Genomic DNA, 20,938 nt, shown 5'->3' on the forward strand with positions numbered 1-20,938 from the left:
GGGGGGGAAACAGCAAAGCATGGCCTTTGTTTTATGGGCAAACCCCTTTTGGTTTAGCAAATATGACCATCTCCTTAGTTTTTATATGTTGCTCTGCATTCAAATTTTAGATGAAAACCCACTGAAATATTAGGATGAGGACTGTTCATTAGGTTTTTCCTAGCCCTTTAGTGACTAATCTGCTTGCTTTTCTGAGACATCTTGAACTCAGCGCCTGGGTTAAGGGCTTAGCTCTTTGCTTGGTTGCCCAAATAGTTTTCCTCATTTTTAGCCACTGTCATTTGAATTCATCAAGATCACTGGTGCGTGTTTTCCTGGCTGTGCTCAAGGACCTGCTGCCCAGAGTGCCCTGAGTTAAAACACGGGTGGAAGGCGCTCACTTCTGCTAAGGATTTTCTTGGTGATGCAGACACCAGCTGAGCTCTCAGCTCATGAAGGACCTGTTTGAGACCCATGAAACTTGAGGACTCCTCACACTTCAGACTGACAATGGACTTGCATCAGACTCCCATCTGCTGAAGTCTGGGGACCCCCTGGGAAGGATGGAGGCCTCCAATAAGAAATATTGCCAGGTCAAATATTGATGCCTTTGCTCATCTGTTACACCACCATCTGAAGGCAATTTTTAGGGAATTGAGGCTCCTTCTTTACTGTGGTTTGGAGAAACCAATGTGTTTCTCCAGCCCTGGAAGGGATAGGGTACATGGGGGTTATTTTCCCATATGAAAGTTGGGTTAAATCTTCAGTGACTGTCTCAAAACCAGATCTAGGTGGAAGGACATGGCTAAGGTCCATGTTTCCCAAACACGTTAGCAAGCTGGGTTGAAAATATCTGCAGGCTTTCTGTCTGCAAATAGATCTGGCTTGATTACTTTGTTCCGGGTGAAGGTGGGTGGGTAAGTGACCAACTGACCTTCGTCTTTACGTGAGAGCCTGAGGCAGAGCAGAAGAACGTACATGTTGTGCAAGATGCACTTATGGCTGTGGCCAGACCTCTGCACCGCCAGGTTTCACCCTCCCAGATGTGTGAGGAGAGGGGAAATGCAGCAGCAGTTTCCGCTGCTTTTTGCTGGAGCCCCAGGCCAATCAGTCAGACGCTGATAGGGGCCTCGATGCTGCTAAACCCCTTTCCTATCTTTAATGTCAATTCGGGTTTCCTCTCTGTCCACAGACATGAGCAGGCAGGCCAGAAAAACAAATTAATTTTACTCCAGGCAGAATTGGCAGGGGCAAGCTGAGCTGCCGGCTGGGGTGACTAATGGGAGTTTTGTGGTGTTGCAGCTGAGGTGAGCCCTGGGGAGCTGGGTGGCCCCCAGACACAGAGTGGTGGCCAGGGTGGGCTCAGCCCTGGTGGGAGCCTGAGCCTTCCAGAGGAGGGATATGGGATTGCTCCTTTTATGCCCTTTCCACTGCAGAAAAGGCTAAAAAGGGGTTTTAAAGTCCCTCTGCTGCAGCCCAGATGCATGTGGTACTTACTGACTTTGTGGCTATTGGAAAATCTCAGCAATGTTTTGTTACTCATCTTCCTCTCAAGCACCTGGCAAAGCCACCTGGGGGATTTATTTCCCCCAGTTGCCTCTGGGGGTAGGAGGAACCAAATCCTGCCACAGGCAGGTACTAAGCTACTTGGGTGTTTTTGTGCTGCCATCCACGTCCTGCCTTGGTAGTAGCACAGCCCCAGCGATGGAGCCCCTCACCCACAGGAGCTGCTGTGCCTGGGGAAGTGCCTTCACCAGGCATCCCACATCTTCTCAGGGCAGCCTGGGGTGATTTGACAAACCCAGCCAAGAGCCAGGGTCTTAACCCTCTGCTGAGGCCGGTTCTGCTGCAAACTGTCCCCCTCTTTCCCTTCTGTGCTGCTGCAACAGGTCTAGAGCAGCCTGGGTTTTGGCAACAGGGAGAGCTGAGCCTTGGCCTGGCCCCTGGCAACAGCAGGACCTGTTTATTAAGAGATGGTGCATAGGGTTCGTTTTTATTCTGAGTAAGGTAACACATGCAGCACTGCTGCCTATCCTGCACAACCTCTCACCACTTGGTAATGCTGGGGCATCGCCTGTGTTTTCTGCAGTAAGAAGTAAAGAAATTATTTTTCAAAGGAGTTTAAAAGTGAGGGATGGTGCAAAGGCCTGGCTGCTCCAGCTTGAGGTTTCTGCAGAAGCCCCTGAGTGACACTTATGTCTTCTGTATGGTGATGTATCACTGTTTTAGGGGAACTGCCTGCCTGGCAGGCCTGGATCTGGTTAAAGGTCCTGCACAAAGGCTTTTCCAGCCTATGTGGCCTTACAGGACAGTCCTAAAATGGGAGAGCAGGGAGGTTATAGCTGCGGGCCTGAAATGCCGGCTGTAATTTGAATTTCTGCTGACAAGTCCTACCTTGTGAACGTGATCGAATATGCGTGTGGCAGCCGCAGTGCCAGCCCTGCAGTTTCAGCTTCTGCCCAAGATGCTGCCTGCACTTGAGCATGGCTTTGCTTTGGGCAAGCTCACTGGCAGTCCAGACCTGCCGTCAGGTCTGGCACGGAGATGTGGGGATGGGTCGAGGAGGTTTGAAACGTACCATCTTAAATCAACCGATGCTACGTGCTGACTGGGCTCAGCCGTGGTTTCTGCCCCGATGCCTGTGAGCTCCCCCTGTGTGGCCCCATGGGGGGAAAGTCCTGTCTTCTTTCGCCATGTTGGTGTTAAACCCCGGGTTGGGGATGTGCCAACCCCCTCCCTGCTCAGTTGCTTTGAGGCTTCTGTCACGGTGGGGATGGGGGGAGGCAGCATGTCTGCTGGGCAGCCTTCAGAGCAGCTGCAGGGATCAGCAGCCACTTGTAATCAAAAGTAAGACTAAATTAATCCAAATCTTCCCATTCTTCGCTTATGTCTTTGCTCCTCTTCCTTTTCCCCCTGTGTTGGGACTGAATTGTCGGCGTTATCCAATTTCCAGCATCACCAAAGCTTGACTATCTGGTTTGCCTCCCCACTGCTTGTCCATCTGTTGGAACCTCTGTGTTTCAAGCATTTCTGAGTTGCAATGCTCTGTAAACAGGAAAGAATCTAAATCTCAGCTAATCCACCAGTCTTGCTAAAGACACAAACGCAGAGCAGGCTGGCAGCTTTCGGGGTGGAGGTAATAGAGCAACTATTTAAAGCATCCTCCAGGGTTTCTGGGCTAATGCCACATGCCCAGGGCAGTCTCTCACCCAGCAGCCAGTTGCAGGCTCAGAACACAAGGGGAAGCTAGCTTTAATAAACAGCAGTTGCTTTTCTCTTGTTCATTCCCTTTTTATCTTGGTGGATGCGAGAACCTCCTCTTTGGTCTTGTGTGGCAAGTGGAGAGCTGTTTGCAGGCTTCTGCAGATGTTTGGTGTGGGTCTTTGTGGTAGAGGAAGGGGTAAAGCTGTCTGAAACTGTCAGACCTTTCTGCCATGTGTGCGGCTCCAGTCAAACAGGGGTTTAGCAAACGAAAGTTGACCAAAAAATCCTCCTTGTTTCTTAGCTACTCACATTTAATGCTTGTATTAACGTTCTACTCGCTTGTGGTTGTCAGTGGAAATGGTAAAGGTAAATGTAGAAATTTAGATTGATTTTCTGTTACACAAAATAGAGGCATGCTTTGGTTTGCCTTTTTCTCTGAAAGTAACTTAGAAGGACTCTAAAAATCTTAATTATATTCTCTTCTTGGCAAATCAATGTTATACATGAATTGGAGCCAGGAGCAGGTACCCAATTTGCATGGTTCTTGCCCCATAATGCAGTATTTATGTGGTGAGGTGGCAAATGATGCAGACAAAGCAGCAGGCTGCAGACTGTTTGTTCAAACTTTTCAAACCCATTTCAGAATCTTTATTGAAAAAAAATTCATCACAGCATCTCAACTGTTATTCAAACACATTTAATAAACAAAGAGAAACAGTAGCAAAGGGCACTGACACGTGACAAACTGTACAAAACCTCTGGTTTGCAGGCAAACGCGGGGGGAGGAGCCCACGGCCCAGCTGCAGGACTGGGGAGCTGCTCCGTCCCATCGCCCTGCAGCGAACCATGCCCCCTTTGCCTCAGCCCACTCAGTCACCCCTGAGAAAAATCGATTTTTTAAAAATGTGCAGAAACAAAGACACTTTAAGAGGTTATTTCCAGTCTTGCCGTAATGGAACAATTTAGGCCACTGGGAAAGTTTAAAAAAACCAAAGTGTCATACTCTCCATTCCCAGGATTAATGCTTTAACATTAACCTTCCCAAGAGGCACAGGCACTCTTGGATATCCAGTAGATCTACCCCTGCTCACCTACCCTACTCACCACAACACGCTACCTTTTTTGGAGTGAATGGGACAAATTTCATCCTAATTCAGTGCTAGTTTTGTTATAGTTGTGACTGAGTGAAAGGCAATGGAAGGAAAAGCCCTGTCTTGAGCACAGAAGGGATGCAACTGGTGTGTAATGCTGAGACCAGCCTTGGTCGCAGGGTAAAGGTGACCTCGCACAGTTGGGAAAGGAGAAATCCTCCACTGGGAATGTACCTGCTCTGCATGGACTTCATGCCTGGTCCTAAATACCACCCAAGAATTTGAGTGTCCAGTACCAAGGATTGGTTTTCTACCATAAGCTTGTTCTGTTGAACTTAAAGATCCTGCAATTGAACCCAAAGAGTCTTCAATCCCCTGGCACGTCCTCACTGCAGAAAGCAGCATGGAGGGGAAAAACCAAGATGGAACTTTGATAGTCTTTCTTGTGCATGTGAGTTAAACAGCTGTTCCGTTCAACTGGTAATGGTAATTTTTAGGCTCTCTGGCTCAGAGGGGAGAGTGATGGCATCACTCTTGCATCAGGCAATCCTCCGGTGGGCTTCACCACATATGGCATTTTTGGTGATACAAAAAAGCAAGGAGGTATCATTTTTATCTACTTGAGCTGTATTGGACAGAAAGTCTCCCTTTGCAACTAGTGTTGCTTTGAGCTCCATGGGTTGAACAGCAAGGTGCTCCGCTGGCATCCATGCGACACGCAGCTCAACCAGTTCCTGCTGCCTTTAGTTTGATATTTCTTGACCAGTTCCCAGAAACTCCCTCCTCTGAGGAAGGGAAAGAAGACAGATGAGAGTGTTAAAGGGCTTTTTAGGCTGCTAACTTGCACACATGTGCTTCTTGATTTCTTAGCTGTGAGCACAGACGGACAATGACTGAGGCTACAAGATACCGACAGAGGAGAGATAGCTATACACATCACAGTGTTATTTAGGCCCAGCCAAGGCGTACGGTCTAATCACACCAATACCATCTCACCACATTATAAACAGGGAAGATGGAGGGAAGAAGAGGAGCTGGGGTCTTCAGCATGATGGCAAGCCAGCTGCGTTTCAACAGCCTGTAACTGACACTATGTGAATTCAAAGACATTTGGCACAGTCTGTTGTTACCAGGATTAAACTAGCACAGCTAATTAACCAGTCTTTCTTGAGAATGAGGCAAAGCCTCCACTGGAGGAGGTACGTTGGCAAAGCAGGATGGGAGAGGACAGGCAAGAGTACGTACACAAGGACTGAAAAGAGGCAGAGAGTGCAGCGGTGTCGCTCAGTGTCTTTGCTGCACGTCTTGTTTGCTGAACTGGATGTTGGACTGTTGGTAATGCTGCTGCAAGGCCCTGTCAGCAACGAGTGATAAGATGGGAAACCTGCCTAATTCTATCTCAAAACTTTAAGGAGACCACAGGTAGCTGAAGTCCTCCAGAAAGGAGCCCAACTCCGCAGTCCAGGTGAGGAATTTTCTGGTACCTTATTGAGAAACATCTGCTCTGAGCTTGTTAATGTCTCTGAATTCCAGCATCTCTGAAGCTTTGCGTTTAATGTCAGTTTGGGACTTGACTCAAAAAGACCCAAGTGCCTGGACACTCGGGCTACAAAGAACAAAGCCAAGATGGAAGGGGAAAAACATGCAGCAAATCCCTAAGAAATTCCATTTACCAGACTAGGAGGGACATGCCCTTGGTTAGGGATGGCACAGATTAAACAGAGGAGAACCAGTGACTGCAGTTTGGCTAAGATTAGAATTCAAGAGAGGCACGAACGAACATTTTGCACATCCATCCAAGGCATTCCAAAACAAACAAAAAAAAAAGTCACAGAAGTCAACACATCACTTTGGACAAGAAACATTACATCAGTTTGGCAACTTTTCACCAAAACCCCCCCACCCCAGCTCTGTGATGCCCCTCTGTAATCTGAGGTGATCTCTTGAAGGTGGGGACACGAGGGGGCTGCAGATAAATCTCTGCATGTAAATAGGGGATCTCCTCCGCAAAGGATCTCATGGGTTAAAACAAACCTACCTGCTTGCTACAGTACAAAAGAAATTCTGCCTGAAGTCCTCCCTTGGTGAGAAGGAAGGCGACAGAGAGCCCGCGCTGCTGGAGACAAACAAGGCAAAGCTGAACTTGGCAGCAACAAGTCCCTAACCTTGTGACTTTGCACCAGGCTAAGATATGGCCGTGGCAGGGTACTGGAGGGGAAGATGTCACCACTCTTCTTCAGTAGAGAAGTGTGAAGGACAGAACTATCACTCTATCGCTATTCTGGGTGAACACAGGTCTCTCCGTTTATGCACGTGAAGTAATGGGCTTTGGAAAATGCCAGGAGCCCATATGGAATAGTGTAAACAGCGAGACCCGTGTTAGATGTGCACACAACTCCCCTCCCCTTAGTATCTAAACTCAGCTCTTAGGAATTGAACAAGGAACAAATACAAAGCAAGAATGGAAAAGTCTGTGTGGGTTTTCTACTGGTGGTTGTTTTGTTCCTCCTTTTAAAGCCCTGTTGTTCTGATTTTTTTTGGGGGGGGGGGGGTGTCTGGCTGATCAGGAGGGGGAGCATTGCAAGGTCCCTGCACTTTTTTGGTGGCAGACCTGGGTGCAAGAAATGGCACAGCTCAAATACAGATCTTCCCACCTACACCAGCCTGGGGAAGGTGGAACTGATTACAGGGGCCTGTGGACCTGAGCAACCTTCACAAAGGCTCCGACTGGGAATCCAGCCCAGCCATTGTTGGAAAATTCAATACAGCGCTGGCCAAGAAAATAAAACAAATACTTGTGGAAAGGACTATCCAACTGGAAGAGTCTTTTCCTTCCTTGGTTTCCGGGGTAAGAGGGAAGCCTTTGGTTATGACCAGAATTATTCACCATTGGCAGGACAGGCTCGGCTTTGCTTTGCATTAGCTTGGTTACTGTACAAGGGCAAGGTTGCACTGCGGAGAGATGCTCTGCCCAGCTAGACTGCCCTTTTGACATCTGGGAGTTTTAACGGAGTGGACACTTGAATTACATCCGGGATCCTCGCTCTTGAAGAATCTGAAAAGAAGACAGCTTCTATAAATAACTTGGACAAGTTTACATGCAAAAGTTCATGTTCAGAATCCTTGTTTTTTGCAGAGAAAGGAAAGATGGACTAATGTGAGAGGAGCTTGCTGGCTTTTATGCTACCATAACAAACAGCAGGCTGGTTAAAGCTGACTGAGCCCCTTCTCTAGATATCCTGCTTAGCTGCCTGCCAGGAGTTAAGGATGTCACCTTTTGTTGCTATCCTGGGGAAAAAAAAGCGTGGATTGAAAGAGGGGAAAAAAAAGCTTGCATCTCCCCACAACAAAATGTGACCAGTCTCAAAGGTCCTTGCTATGCTGTCCTCCTCTTTCAAGTCTCTCTTTCCTCCAACTTTTTTTTGTCTTCATTTGAAATGTACAAAGAGCCTTAGCTCTTGTCCTACAGTAAAAAATGAATTCTTCCAAGAGGGGAAGATCACGCATGCAGGAGGAAACAGGAAAGCTGGTGCATGGAATCGCTACTGCAAATTATGGATCTGCTAGTGTAAGAAGGGCTTTTTCTTTGCACAGGGGAATTCAGGTCAATACATCTGAGCAGATGCCTTACCTTTGCCTTCTCGCTCGGCTCCTTCACGATGCCATTGGTAGAATTGTTGAGCTCCCTGGACACAACGCAGAGGAATTCTGCCTGATCTTCATTTCCGTAGTTATAGGAAGATCCAATGCTGATCAGCTGTGTGACAGGAGACAGCCAAGGTAACTATCAGTAAGTCTTGACTTTTGCTTTATTCCTACAAGTGTTGTGTGAGGTAGGACTCTCCAGTGAGACCTGCTCTGGACCTGGAGTGTCTCCCTGCAGTTCCTGTGTCCCAGGCTCTCCTCTGTGTGCAGAAGGCAGGGACAGGGCCGAGCTCCAGAGCCCTCTACTGGCACCTGGAGCCCCAGGAAGAAAATTCCAGCCTGAAACTGTAATGCTGAACACAACAGTACATTTTCCAATTACTGAGGGCAGAAAAAGGAAAAACCATCAGATTTTGCAATATGTAATATCCAGGTAACTCAGATATGGGGCAGGCAATGCAGACTTCCTGGTCTAGACTACACTGAACTCGGCTCTCAACTTGCCTTGTGACTTTGATGTGTAAAAACTGGAAAGGCAATTCTTTACCACAGACAGATGTTAGATTAACTAGGGGACATGTGGCAAACCGGCACCATACTTTACGTAGATGTTGTCAAGATGGAGGTTGATATCTGTATAAATGGGATTATATTCTATGACTGTTGTGATGAGGGGTCTGGACTCGATCCAAGCAATCCCATCTGTCTCATTTATCATTATTACATTAAAAGGACATCCTGGAGTGCAGAGCTAATTTGTCATTTACAACTCCGTTCTGCTTTCCAGATAATAAATCTAAGTAATCTGAAGAAAGCAATGTGAATCTTATCAACTGTGTATATCTAGGAAACTTTAATATGCAGCGTGCACCCTCACTTCCATGTCCTAATGGATTTTAGAAGAGACAGCTCCATATTTATACGTGAGGCAGATGCTGTCAACAGCCTTCCTAGACAGATGACTATCTATATGGTTACAGTGCAGCTGCAGGAAGACGTGGGGGGCTGGCGCACTGACTGACCTCCAGCACTGTTTTAAATAGGTTTTGATGTTTGTACTGAGGGCAAAAGGTAGACACAGGATTAAAAAAAATTTTTTTTTTTTTTTTTCTTTCGCGTCCCTGCACCCTGTCTTGACTGTTTAAGCTCTGGGATATTTCAATACTGTACACCACTATTTACTCAACAAACACAAAGTATCTTGACAAAGACAGCAATTTTCCAGACTACTGAACTGTAGGTGGGCAGGAGAACAGATTTCTGTTTAAAATAGCAAATTTCTATTTCAACCTTAATTTAAGCTGGACTGAATGGTACAAGGCACAGAACCTGAAAGGCCACATGCTCCTCCGAGAACCCACGCCTCACAGACAATAAGGCTGCACCAGCTTTTACTAGCAGGCTTCTGGACCAGTCTTTGTGATGCTATGAAGTGACTGGATCCAAAGAGCCCATGAAGGGAACATCTGCTCTGTTCAGTCGCTGCCATCCAGGCTAAGATTTAGCACTACCCTCTTTTTGTCCCCAATACGTAGATCCGTTACCATCCTTCCTAACGTGTATCAGCATGCCAAGTGGTGCGATCTGGGGGAGGGTAGAAGCCGTGCTGGGTTGCACATCTGGAGAAAGACCTTGGCAACAGGCTGCAGCTACAGTGTGCCTCCCAGCAGGGCCCGCTTCAGCATGGGACACAGCCTGTGCTGCACCACCACCACGTTCCTGCTCTGTGACCCAGCCTGGACCATCTCGCAGCTGGATAGAGGCTGTACTGCTGTGTGAGGTCTAGCCCTGACCAAAGCATTGTATCTGGTGTCCTGTTTTGGCTTGCTGCCCCTGGGCGTGTTTGAGTCTAATGCAAATCCTGGGGAGGGCCAGAACAGCTCCTGATGGTGGGAGCGTGCGGGAGGGGGGCATGCAGGAAATTTTCCTGGTGCCTGTAGTGTACAGGAAAGGGAGCTGGCAGGGATCTCAGGGGTTTGTGCAAAGGCTGTGGATGGCAGAGGGAGGGAGGGAACTGGAAGGGAACACCCCAGCATTTGTAACTACTATCCTGACCCTATCATTATAGATTTGAAAAGCAAGACTAGGAAAGAGGTAAGAGCACAGATTCCCATGTAGGGCACTGCCTATAGTCGTTTGGTTTTGGGGGTGTATGCATGCATGTGTGAAAAGCAAATTCTGTTAAGTAAATTTCTGGAGAGCAAAACCTGGGTGTTAGAGAACTGCATTTCCATAAAGCAGCTAGTGGCTCTTGGTCACAAGATTTCACTACCCGGCTCACAGGGGCGAGAGTTTTTGGCTGCCTCTCCACTCTGCAGTAGGAGTTTTCAGGCATTACAGAACAGATATATATGAACAAGTGATGCAAAGTGCTTGCCTCACTTCGTGTCAGCACATTTCCCACAACATCCACTTGTACTGAAGCTGGACTAATTGGGAAGACAGCAGAGCTGTAATCCACAGAGCCTATTCTGCAGTTTGTTTCTTAATATAGCATTAACATGCAGGCCAGCTGGTTTCCAATTCTCCATCCTCCTAAATAAGAGGACTGTATTTGATTCCAGAAACCAAATCTGGAACTAATGCCATATGCAGCTTCAGTGACACCTAGCCCCGAAACCGGCTGCATTACAAAGGCATCTGCAGGAAGTGTATTTCTCATGTCACTCAGCACCTCTTTAGCAAACGCAGGAGTCATGACTTTGAGCTTCCAGAAGAGTCGTGCTGTGTTTTTTTTATGGCTCTATTAATTTTCCTGGATAAAACTGTTGTACTGGGGCCTGGTATAGGTGATGAAATGCAGGATAATGGAAGAATTGCTCTGGGATTTACAAGGATACAAGAAGTCCTGAAGGAAAATGAAATCTCTCTTGGCAGTTTGAGTGAATTCTGCCTTTCCCTGTCAGTTATTTTACATAAGTGGACTGCTGCTCAGTTCAGACTGCTTATTCTGAAGAGCAGTGTGAAGTGCAATGCAATTGCAAACTGCTTATTTCATATTCAGCTTTCAAAGGGATTCTGCTGTTCTTTGGTAACGGTACCTGCTCGAATTTCCACCCGTCAGACATAGTGGACACCATCTGTGTGAGCTCTTCCTCTTGGCACTGCAGGACTCTGTACACATGCTTCACAGGTCCCTAAAGCATGGAGGATAAAAATAAGCGTGAGTTTAGTAATTGTTATACTAGTATCAAGCTAGAAAATTAGTAAGCCTCTCCTGCTCTGTCATCTTGTTATTTAAGGAAGTCTGAGCCCCACAGGCTTTCTGAGGTTCCATCCTTCTGACCATCCAACCAATTCTAAAACAGATACACATGGCTGGCAAACTTCTCTTAAAAGGCATCTAAGGGCCAGTAAAAGCAAAACTTCTCGGGCTTTCAAAGCCATTTGCTGCTTTTTAAAAGCATTTCTCTTACAAAATTGAATCTACCGGGTGTGTTAGTATCAGCTGAGCAGCAATAGGAAAAATTGCCACAGAGAGACAGATATGAAGGGAAGAAAACAGTTTAGAGAAGGAAGAGTTGAACTACTCTTTACTGACCAAAGTGGTGTTTTGCTTTATAACCACCCATCTCTACTCCTGGTCCCTCTTGTTTAACTGTTCATTGCCTTTCCCTACAGCGTTAACAAGACGACCAAGTGGTCTGTGCTTATGAAACCATACTGGATACTTCCCTAGCTGTGTCCTGGGTCCACCTAAAAGCACTTATTCCCCCTGTTAAAGATGACTACTAAACCAAAGAACTGCTACTAGAAGTGTCTACAGCCACACTTGTCCTTCTACTGTGCTACAGAAAACGTCTGACTTCATAACCCAAATGTTCCTGTGCATTACTTGAGAGGTTCTGTTCTCGTTATCCCGTATCCGCTCCTTCACCAGCCGCACAAGAGATGCAATATTGTAAAACTCGGCTTCTTCCAGTACCCCTAAGAAAGGAACCAAAAGTAGAAACAGATTCTGTTACTCTGTACAGGGTAGAATGAAGATGATTCTGCTACAAGGACGCAACCTTGATGCAACGTGCTCCTGACTCCAAATCTAGTGAGAAAATCCCCAAATGTCAAATAGGCTGTGCCACTGATCTCATGCTCCCAAGCTGGAAGAAAATGACCAACTAGCTGTCAGCTCCTTCTGTGTCTTAGAGGATCTTTAAGAAAGATTATTCCCCTTTCCCCAGGATTATCAGAAACCCCATGGTACAATCTCTATTTTGTTTGCACAGCCCCATTATTGGAAAGTCACCAAAGCTGCCTGCTTGTCAAGAACTGCTGTCCGTGGAGGGAGAGGAGATGTGCTAACAGACCCTTCACTCTGCTAACAGATCCCTTTGAGCTAAGCAGGACACTGATGGGTTGTGCTATAAGCTGCAGGCCTCTGCTTTCAGGAAGATACAGAATCTAATGATCTAATCCCTGTTAATGAGTATCCTTCTGAGAAACTAACAGAGGGAAATACGGCTTGCTCACACCCTTACACACTGCCACGTCAGGAACCCTGCGCACTCAGGCAAGTTTCTGACGAGAGCTCTTTTTACCATTACCCAACAGCATTTGCAGCTGTAAAAAAATGCCCTGTATTTTTTCTCTTACCTTCTTCTGCAAGCTCCTTGTTTATGATGAGCTTCCCATGTCGGAGGTAGTTCAGTATTGGACCAAAATATGTGGGGTCTCTATCGATGAGATACGCCCCTGTCTCATCCTGTTGAGTGTGTCCAGGAATGAAGCGGGGATGGTTAAGTGGTACCAGGAAAAACATAATTGCAGTTGAAAACAATGAATGAACATCTTCTCTTTGAGAACCTGGATTAATTTGCCTGTGAAAGGTGTACTGTACCTTTAAACCACCATTTTTTTTTCCAATTTCTGAACTAAGCTACAAATGTGGCAGCTCAATAATGCTGGCAAATGCTTCAAATTAAGCACTTCTATGAAGAGAGTTTATATACCCAGAAAGAAAAGCAGGACTTAGCAGTTTTTCTTCACTGCAATAATACAAAACAAAAGCAGCAATTGTGTTCTGTCTAAATTTGTTTTCCAGACTAGTTTAACTAGGAGACTCTGGAGGCAAATTGGATCTCCAGTTCTGGCTAACAGCATATGATGGTTTAAGTAGCTCTTTTTAATCTCCTTTCCACTACTGAAAATGCACACTGCAATGCCCCAGCCATGTCTCTAGCAATACAGTAACTATTGCCATCAAATAACCAACAATTCACAACCAAAAGCATTTCCTGAGCCAGCTCTGAAGTCATTCATACCACTCCCTTAAATCACTTTAAAGCAATGTTTGTTCTGCCAATCAATCTGCTCTAAGGCCACAAGAAACTGAAAAAACATTCTGAAGTGTCATCTCCTCTACTCACTGACACTGGTGACTGCTGTAACAACCAGGATTCATCTTTTGATTAAACTCTGAACGGAGTGGTAAGAACCCTGACTAATTCTCAGTCTGACCTACCCACAAAATATTTACAAAACTTTGTGCAGCGGATGCTACAGAAAACCTGCAATTACAAGAATAACTGTTTGCAAAATCCTTATGATAAACAATCACTTCAAAACTAGCCACCCATGTAGGGAATGTGCACTGTGATCTTTTATGAGAGCAAAGTGAAATATATTTTTAAAAATAGTAATACATGCTCAGGGTGAGAAATCATTAAGATTCCTGTTTCTAGGAAAGCTTCCCTCCAGTTCCCTCTCTGCTATAAGCACTATGGGGAGGTGCTGGTTTGCTCCTTGAGGGGACTCATGTCACCGTGGGAGGTGGAGGGTATCGGACCCTGCAGCCCCGGGATGCCAGAGGCACGAGGCCAGACTCTAAGCCCCATTCTTGGGGATGTGGCCAACTCTGTGGCCGTGTGATGGGACATGAGGGACACGGAGATGGCGTGTGTCAGGCTGACATGTGCTCCGGGGACTGCGGGAGTGGGGCTGCTGTGGAGATCGGCCCATCCACGCCACAGGGTCAGGGGCTGCTGGGGCTGTAGAGCAGCGTTGGGGATGCCAGCCCTGGGGACACCGGCAGCCGGGGCTGTCACCCAGCCCGTACAGCAAGTCGGGGCGCTGCTCCCCGGTGACGCCGGCTGCCGTGGGGACCAAGGCGGCTCAAGGAGCGGCCGTCACCGCCTGGGCCCGGGGTCTCGCCATCCCGAAGTGGGGTGGGGGCCGGCCCCCGCCGCGGCCTCACCTTGTCGGAGCCGAGCTCGGGTCCGTCCTGGCAGCAGAGGCGGCACAGGAAAGACTTGGGCTCCCGACACAGTGTCTGCCGGGTGCTCACGAAGTACGTGCCGCCCACGTTCAGGCGCACCCACTTGGAGGAGGCGGCGGGCGGCCGGGCCGCGCCGGGTGGGGACAGCGCCCCGCCGGAGCCCGCCGCCGCTCCGGCCGCGCGGGGGCTGGGCGGCCCCGGCGCACCCCCGGGACCCGGACTGGGCGTGCGGCCCCGCGGCGGCCCCTCCGCTGCTGCCGCCAGCTCGGCCATGGTGGTGCCGCTCAGCGCCCCCGCGTCGCCATCCCCACCCGCTGCGCCGCCCCGCTCCGCCGCCGCTTCCGGCCCGTAAAGCACTTCCGGGGCAGCAGCGGCCGTCACCGGGAAGGGGGATGGCGCTTCCGGTGGGACTGCGTCCTGATTGGGCGGCGGGGGCGGGACTTCCGGCGCTGCTCGCGTCAGCGCCCGGGGACGGCGGTGACGGTCAGTGAAGGTGAGAGCGGGGAGACGCCGCGGCGGGGCCGGGTGGGCCGGGAAGGAGCCCTGGGGGCGGGGACCGGCTGGAGAACCGGGAAGAGAGGTCCGGGATTCCCGGGGCTGAGGGAGGGAAAAGGCCGGGGCGGGCCTGGGTGTTGTGGGGAGTGGGGGGGGTGTGAGGCCGCGGCGGGGCCGGACTGAGGAGCCGTCCGTCCGTCCGTCCGCCCGTCCCTTCTCCCGCCCCAGCCCTCACCCCTCGGTGCCGGCGCTCCCGGGCCGGAGCCGTCCTCCCCAGCCCCGCGGTTGCTGGGGCCTGCCCGCTCCCCCCTAGCATAACCTGCCTGGTGCCGTCTCTCCTGGGCGCAGCCTGGAAGCATGGCGGGCCGCAGAGCTGCCGTCAAGGCCATCGACTGGGCGGCCTTTGCCGAGAGGGTGCCCCCCAACCAGAGAGCCATGTTCAACGCCCTGAAAACCCGCAGCGACGCGCTGTCAGCCCGGTGAGTGTCAGCGTGTGGGACAGCTCAACCCCGCAGCTGAACCCTTTGTGGTACAGGGTTGAGCCGGGTCGGTAACTGGTCTTGCAGAGTGTCCTGATAGGTATTAAAACAGGTCACCTTCAAGACAGCTGGTGGCTTTTACTGGCAAATCGTCTTTACTTAATCCTCCCCAGAGTAAAACAGTAGCTGCAACATAAAAAAGCAGTTCTGTGAAAGCAGTTTGCTTTGGCACGTTCAAACACTTTGCAGGCTTTGTTAGTCTGTTAAATGCTGTACAAATTCACGAGTCTTCTCAAATTCAGTGTCTGCTGCTTGATACAAATGTTGTGGGCTATTACGGTTGGTATTGCTGATTGGCTCTAGCTTGGTATTGTGAAACCCGCCCAATCCTTTCTAACAGGACTGCACCCAGAGATGCTGTGTAGTAGTTTGAAGTGGGGCAGGGCTGCAGGCTGAACTCTTCATGTCTGTATAGAGAAGTTTGTTCCAAGGGCAGAGGGATTTGCGGACATGGTTCAGCACTGCTTCTTAGTGACGGACCTGGGAATATTTAAAATAAACTGAGCAGGCTCTGTTGATAGTCTGGAAAGGAACTGTGGCAGAGAGCAGATGATAGCGCAAGGTTACTTCTGGCCCTGGCTGTGACTGCTCTCTTCCATCTCTTTAGGTTGGCTGCCCTGCCAGAGAAGCCCCCGGCCATCGACTGGGCTCACTACAAGGCTGCTGTTGCTAAAGCCGGCATGGTGGATGAGTTTCAGAAGAAGGTCAGTCTCTCTGTCAGCTGGATATTGCTCTTTGGAGGGTTTAAATGGGGAACATCTTTGGTGTTGAGAGGAAAACACCAGAATTGGCAGAGGAGGTTGGTTTTAGCTAGGAGGTACCCCAGCTTTGCATCCTGCAGATCAGTGTCACTAACCTGGAGGAGGTCACTTCAGTGCTGTCTTTCAGGAGGAAACCTGTGGCACTGTACAGTGAGAAAGTTGGTGAAAGAAAACTTGATAAATTATTTTGGCTGCAGGAGTGCATTCGGGTAGTGCCTCTCCTGAAGCAAACGTATGAAATATTTCTCTAACAGAATGGAAGAAGCTGGTGAGTGTGGCTCTGCACACTGTGAAATGTGTGAAGCTCGCAGATGCGTGCAGGGGTTGCCATCCTTTTTATAAGCAGGGATTGAAAAGCACGAGTGAGGCTTTTGCTGAAGGACACGTGTCCCTGGCACTATGAAAATTGGCCTCCCAAGGCTGGGAGAACCCACCCAACCTCAGATAGATCTGGGAACTCTGTCTTGGGGGAAATAAATCTGTGATATGATAAGTCTTTGGTATTAGACTTTCTTGCTTCCTTACAATGCTGTGCTTTGCTCTTTACAGTGCTGTGATGAATGTGTGTAGTATTACGTGTCCTGGTGGTGGCATGCAGTACAGGATAGATTGCTTTAAGCTCACAGGTGAGCAGCGCTACTTGTGAAGGACACAGCCAAGCTGCAGTGATCGGTTTTAGAAAGCCCCTTAACTGACATGGTTGTGAGCATATCCTAGGAAGAAAGGAGGGAATGCTCCCCTGCTGACAGGGAAAATAACCTTGGTGTGAAGGACTGTTTCAATCAAACAAACCATATAAAAATTTTCTCTTTTGATTTGCAGTTCAGTGCACTAAAGGTTCCTGAGCCAGTGGATACACAAACTGCCAAAATTGATGCCCAAGAGAAGGAAGCTGTAAGTGTTTAAACTGTTCCCTAATGCTGGGGTTGTCTCTGACTCCTGTGAGAGGGAAGGGGTGTTCTGTATGTGCATCTGCGCAGGCAGGGCAGCCTGAGCTGGAGCACGGCTCTGGTCTTCGTACGTTGTCCCGATGCAATGTCGGGGGAGGTTTCGATACGATCCCAGGAGCAGATTAAGATATACAAACGAGGTCAAATGCCGTATACCCAGAACAGGTTTTTATTATTAAAGAAGTGAAGAGGGGTAGTGATAGGACAGAATGGAAGGAAAAGACAGAAATAAAGCAAGGATGCGGGATAGGGCTGCAAGAATAGTCACCACCATGGATCCAGCGGCGTCCCGTTGGTCCTCAGTCTTCAGTTCTTCGGTGGTGGGTGCACACGGATCTGGCTTGGATGGGGGATGCACACTGAGCAAAATTTTCTGCTGCCTTTTTAAGTTCATCGTATCCGCTGATTAGCATATCTGCTTGCCTTTAGGTTTTTTTTTTTTCTTTGGTCCAACAGGTTTTGTTGCATCTGGCTTCAGGGCAGGAACCTTTGCCTCTTGTCAGTTCGTTAGCAATGCATGCATGGAGTCTGGCCTACACAATAGAGCCACAAACGGCTACAGGATGGGGCCAGCTCAGCACACCTCTGCCCCTTTGAGGCTTGTCTAAAGAGTCCGGACAATGCAACTGCAAGGAAGTGGTGGGGGGGCACATCCTTCATTACACACCCCCCAGACCAATTCACAGGCCGCAGCAGCTTCTCTTGGAGGTTTGCACAGACACAAGCAAGCTTTGAGGCAGTCATAGGACATTTCAGTCTCTCACATACGTGTCTCTGGCTTTTGGCTGAGCAGGAGGCTGGGTGCTGCTGTTTGGGGTTTGATTAAGATTCAGTCCACTTACCTAGTGTAATGATGATAAATCTGAATGCTAACTTAGAGCATGGGGTTGCAGGTTCACTCTAGGTCACTGTCTTTATCATAACCATATTCACCACGTCCTCTGCTTTCCTGCAGGCAAAGAGCACCGCTGAATACGTGCAGGCTTCCAAAGCTCGTATTGTCCAGTATGAGCAGCGAGTAAGTCTGGACTTTGCTTGGTGAATGTTCTCTTTAACCCAGCCTGGCACACACCTCGTTCTTACTTGTGTGTGCTTTGCTCTTTCTTGATGATGAGTGACTTGTAACGTGTTTGTCTCTGCTCCCACTTCAAGCTTCAGACGCTGAGAAACATGATTCCCTTTGAACAGATGACATTTGAAGACTTGCATGAAGCCTTCCCTGAAACCAAACTGGACAAGGAGAAATACCCGTACTGGCCCCACAGACCCATTGCTGATCTGTAAACTTGTCTGGAAGCAGTTTGTCTAACGACTGTCAGACTCTCTGATCTTTTAAATAAAGTACTTTCCCTGCTGTCTGTGGCTTAGATCTCAGACATGAGGTTGCAAGGTTTTGAGAAACATGGAACAATACACTAACGTGCAAACAGCCCGCTTTTCCTGGATTTTTGTCTTTTCTACCTGTGAGCTTGTTTTTGTAGCAAGGACCAAGATCCCAGGTAGACCTGTTGATCAAACCGAATCTTACTGCATCTCCCGTAATGCAGATAAACCATCTGTTGGCCTGTGTAGCCACACGGTACAGGGAATGTAGCTCTTCTGCCATTGCAGGCAAATGGTTGCTTACAAGTGGAACGTTTTATGGTGCTGGAGTGTATCTAGTAGTGATCTGTGGTGCAGTGGGAGATGCATTCTACAGGCAGAGGTCTGGGGCTGTTTTCTAGGCTGATTGTGATGGTTTAGGTGCAGCCAATTGCAAAAGGAGTTAGAGGAGTGTAGCTATGTCGAGATACCTTTAAAAAAAATGAGATTTAAAAAATTTTTTTAGAACATCCCAAGTATCACCCCTTTAATCCTGGTGATCCTATTCTTTCTGTCCCAGGTTTCTGAATGATGAGGATCTCACTGAAACTCACAGAAACAGTAGTACAAATGCTCCAGACTTGCATTGTTTCATTTAATTATGAGGTGGAATTCTTAAACACCTTTCCCCATAATGGAAACTTCTCCATAAGAGAAGGGCATTAATCCCCTTTCCTGTTGGTCATGTTTGTGCTAAGAATTATAGATGGATAGAATGAAGGTATTATCCCCAGATTTCATGATCGTTTTATTCATATACCTTGCTAGCCCACAGAAGAATTTAAGAACATACATAGTTCTACTGAACTAGAGTACAAAGCACCAAGCATGCAGATCTCGTGCCCTGGAGGTTTGGGTTTTTAATTTTATTTAGGCAACTGAAACAGCTGCAGCTCTATGGATCAAGCAGGAAAAAAAATCACAGTGGAGGGATTAGATGCGATACAGTGGAGAACAACAGAATTAGCACTGTGCAGAGCTGGTCTCTAGCTGCTCCATTTTATAGAAATAATAGCAAAAAAAACCAGGGACAGAAAGAAGTGACTGTAGAGAAGCACCTTCTCCAGAACTAGCAGAAATAGGTCCTGCTCCTGCGGTTGCGGGTGAGGCTTGGCTGGTTGCCCTTTGCCCTGGGCCTTCTTGGGAAGGTTCAGCAGTTGGGCGCCTTCCTTGGCGAGGTGTTTCGTGGTCTGGTTCATGGCTCTCAGCGCCAGCTCGGCGTGCCCGTCTGCGAAGAGCAAATAGGGGCTTGGTGGGTGGCTACCATGACCAATAACTGCCCGGGGCAGTGGTTGCCCTGAGGAAACCCACCCTTGCTCCAATGAACGTGCGGTAAAACGCACCAAACCTACTTGTTTAAGAGGTTATGGGTGGTTTTACCTTGCTGGAAGCTTCTGAGAATCTTGTCTAAGCGCAGGGATTTGTGCTGCTGGTGCAACAGGAAGAAGGTGTCCAACACAGCCATGATCATGAGCAGGAAGGTGCCTAAGAAGAATACCACTGCAGAACAGTATGAAAACAAAGAGAGCCTGTGATAATTGCCATAATTTTCTCAAATGTAATCCTGTCTGCATTCAGTTGCCTGCTGGGGAAGGGGGGAAATTTCTAACTCCAGCAAGCTGATAAAGCTTAGCTGTTCATGCCTTCAGTGTTCATGAACATGTCCATAAACTCCCAAAGACCTTCCTTAGTGTTGATACGTGTGTAAAAATCAGTTTTTATTCAATAAATAATGAGTACCTATTACAGGTGGTTTGTTGGAGGAAGTTGGGAGGATGTTGTTGAGAATCACAGCTAACATGGAGCTGCCAAGGATGATGGCGATCTGGAAACTGATTTTCTCCTCGAGAGAGCTGGGTCCAAACAACACAGCCATATCCAGCAGATACAGGGCGCATGTTGGGAGGATCAGGTTCAAAACATACAGAGTGGGTCGTCTCTCCATGGAAATCTGTTGAAGAAGGTGGACAAAATTTAGGTGAGCAGGAGATAACTTACTGTGTTGGGCGAATGCTTGTTCCCCAATGTAGAAAATTATCTTGTTTCATACTTTTTTCTTTTTGGTGGCAAATCAGTGCAATATAGTATGAAAATACTGCAGTACCACATAGGTGACCACAGGAAAGTGTTCACCATCGTGCTCTTCTAAATGTTCAATGATGCTCAGGTTGGTGAACTTCCATTCTCCATCAGTTAGGAAGTAACTCTGGCTGTCTCTTATGATCTCGGCTGGTGTCTGTCTCGTCTTCATGACAAGGTCTGTTACTGCTTGGGCAGGAGGCAGAGGAAGAGAGAAGTTGCAGAATTTAGGTATTTGTTAGAGGTCAGTTATTTCCTTTCCCTTTTCCTCCCAACCAAGGGTGCATGTAAATGAGGAAAGGCAACGTTTCTTGCACTGCTGGAGTTTCTTAGCCCATCAGGGAGAAATTAAAAAGGACTCCGGTAAAGAGACTTGGCTGGACCCCTGGACATGTGGATCAGAGGGGAAATCTCTGGTGAATTAGGACAGTTGTCCTCTGCAGATAGGAGCTGGAGGGTTTTGTGTCACCTCTGCTTATTTTTCAACCCTTCCCATTGGGATGGACTCTGCAGTTTGGGTCCCTGAAACTGTCCTTAATTTCCTCTTGTTTCCATGGGTTTCAGGTATGTTTAAAGATCAGTCCCGCAAAATTGTATGTGAGCAAATAGCCTTTTTGCAGGA

At 48.2% G+C, this 20,938-nt stretch overlaps 2 protein-coding genes across 3 annotated transcripts; one reads left to right on the forward strand and one right to left on the reverse strand.

The window, feature by feature from the left end:
* Positions 1–3,795: 3,795 nt before the first annotated feature.
* On the reverse strand, positions 3,796–14,479 carry KCTD2 (potassium channel tetramerization domain containing 2). The gene is made up of 6 exons (XM_074888806.1): positions 14,110–14,479; positions 12,510–12,618; positions 11,755–11,846; positions 10,961–11,056; positions 7,906–8,031; positions 3,796–7,329 (listed from the first exon to the last, which is right to left on the reverse strand). Exons 1-6 carry the CDS (start codon positions 14,401–14,403, stop codon positions 7,300–7,302), a joined length of 747 nt encoding a protein of 248 aa, XP_074744907.1. The 5' UTR covers positions 14,404–14,479; the 3' UTR covers positions 3,796–7,299.
* Positions 14,480–14,524: 45 nt separating this feature from the next.
* On the forward strand, positions 14,525–18,229 carry ATP5PD (ATP synthase peripheral stalk subunit d). 2 transcript variants are annotated; one of them, XM_074888808.1, is made up of 6 exons: positions 14,525–14,623; positions 14,974–15,104; positions 15,772–15,868; positions 16,748–16,819; positions 17,831–17,893; positions 18,028–18,229. In XM_074888808.1, exons 2-6 carry the CDS (start codon positions 14,983–14,985, stop codon positions 18,157–18,159), a joined length of 486 nt encoding a protein of 161 aa, XP_074744909.1. In that variant the 5' UTR covers positions 14,525–14,623; positions 14,974–14,982; the 3' UTR covers positions 18,160–18,229. The 2 variants fall into 2 exon arrangements, with proteins under 2 accessions (XP_074744909.1, XP_074744910.1); XM_074888809.1 differs by lacking the exon at positions 14,525–14,623 and adding an exon at positions 14,631–14,710.
* Positions 18,230–20,938: the final 2,709 nt, after the last annotated feature.

This window comes from Strix uralensis, chromosome 19, assembly GCF_047716275.1.
Source record: "Strix uralensis isolate ZFMK-TIS-50842 chromosome 19, bStrUra1, whole genome shotgun sequence".
Classification (NCBI taxonomy): Eukaryota; Metazoa; Chordata; class Aves; order Strigiformes; family Strigidae; genus Strix; species Strix uralensis.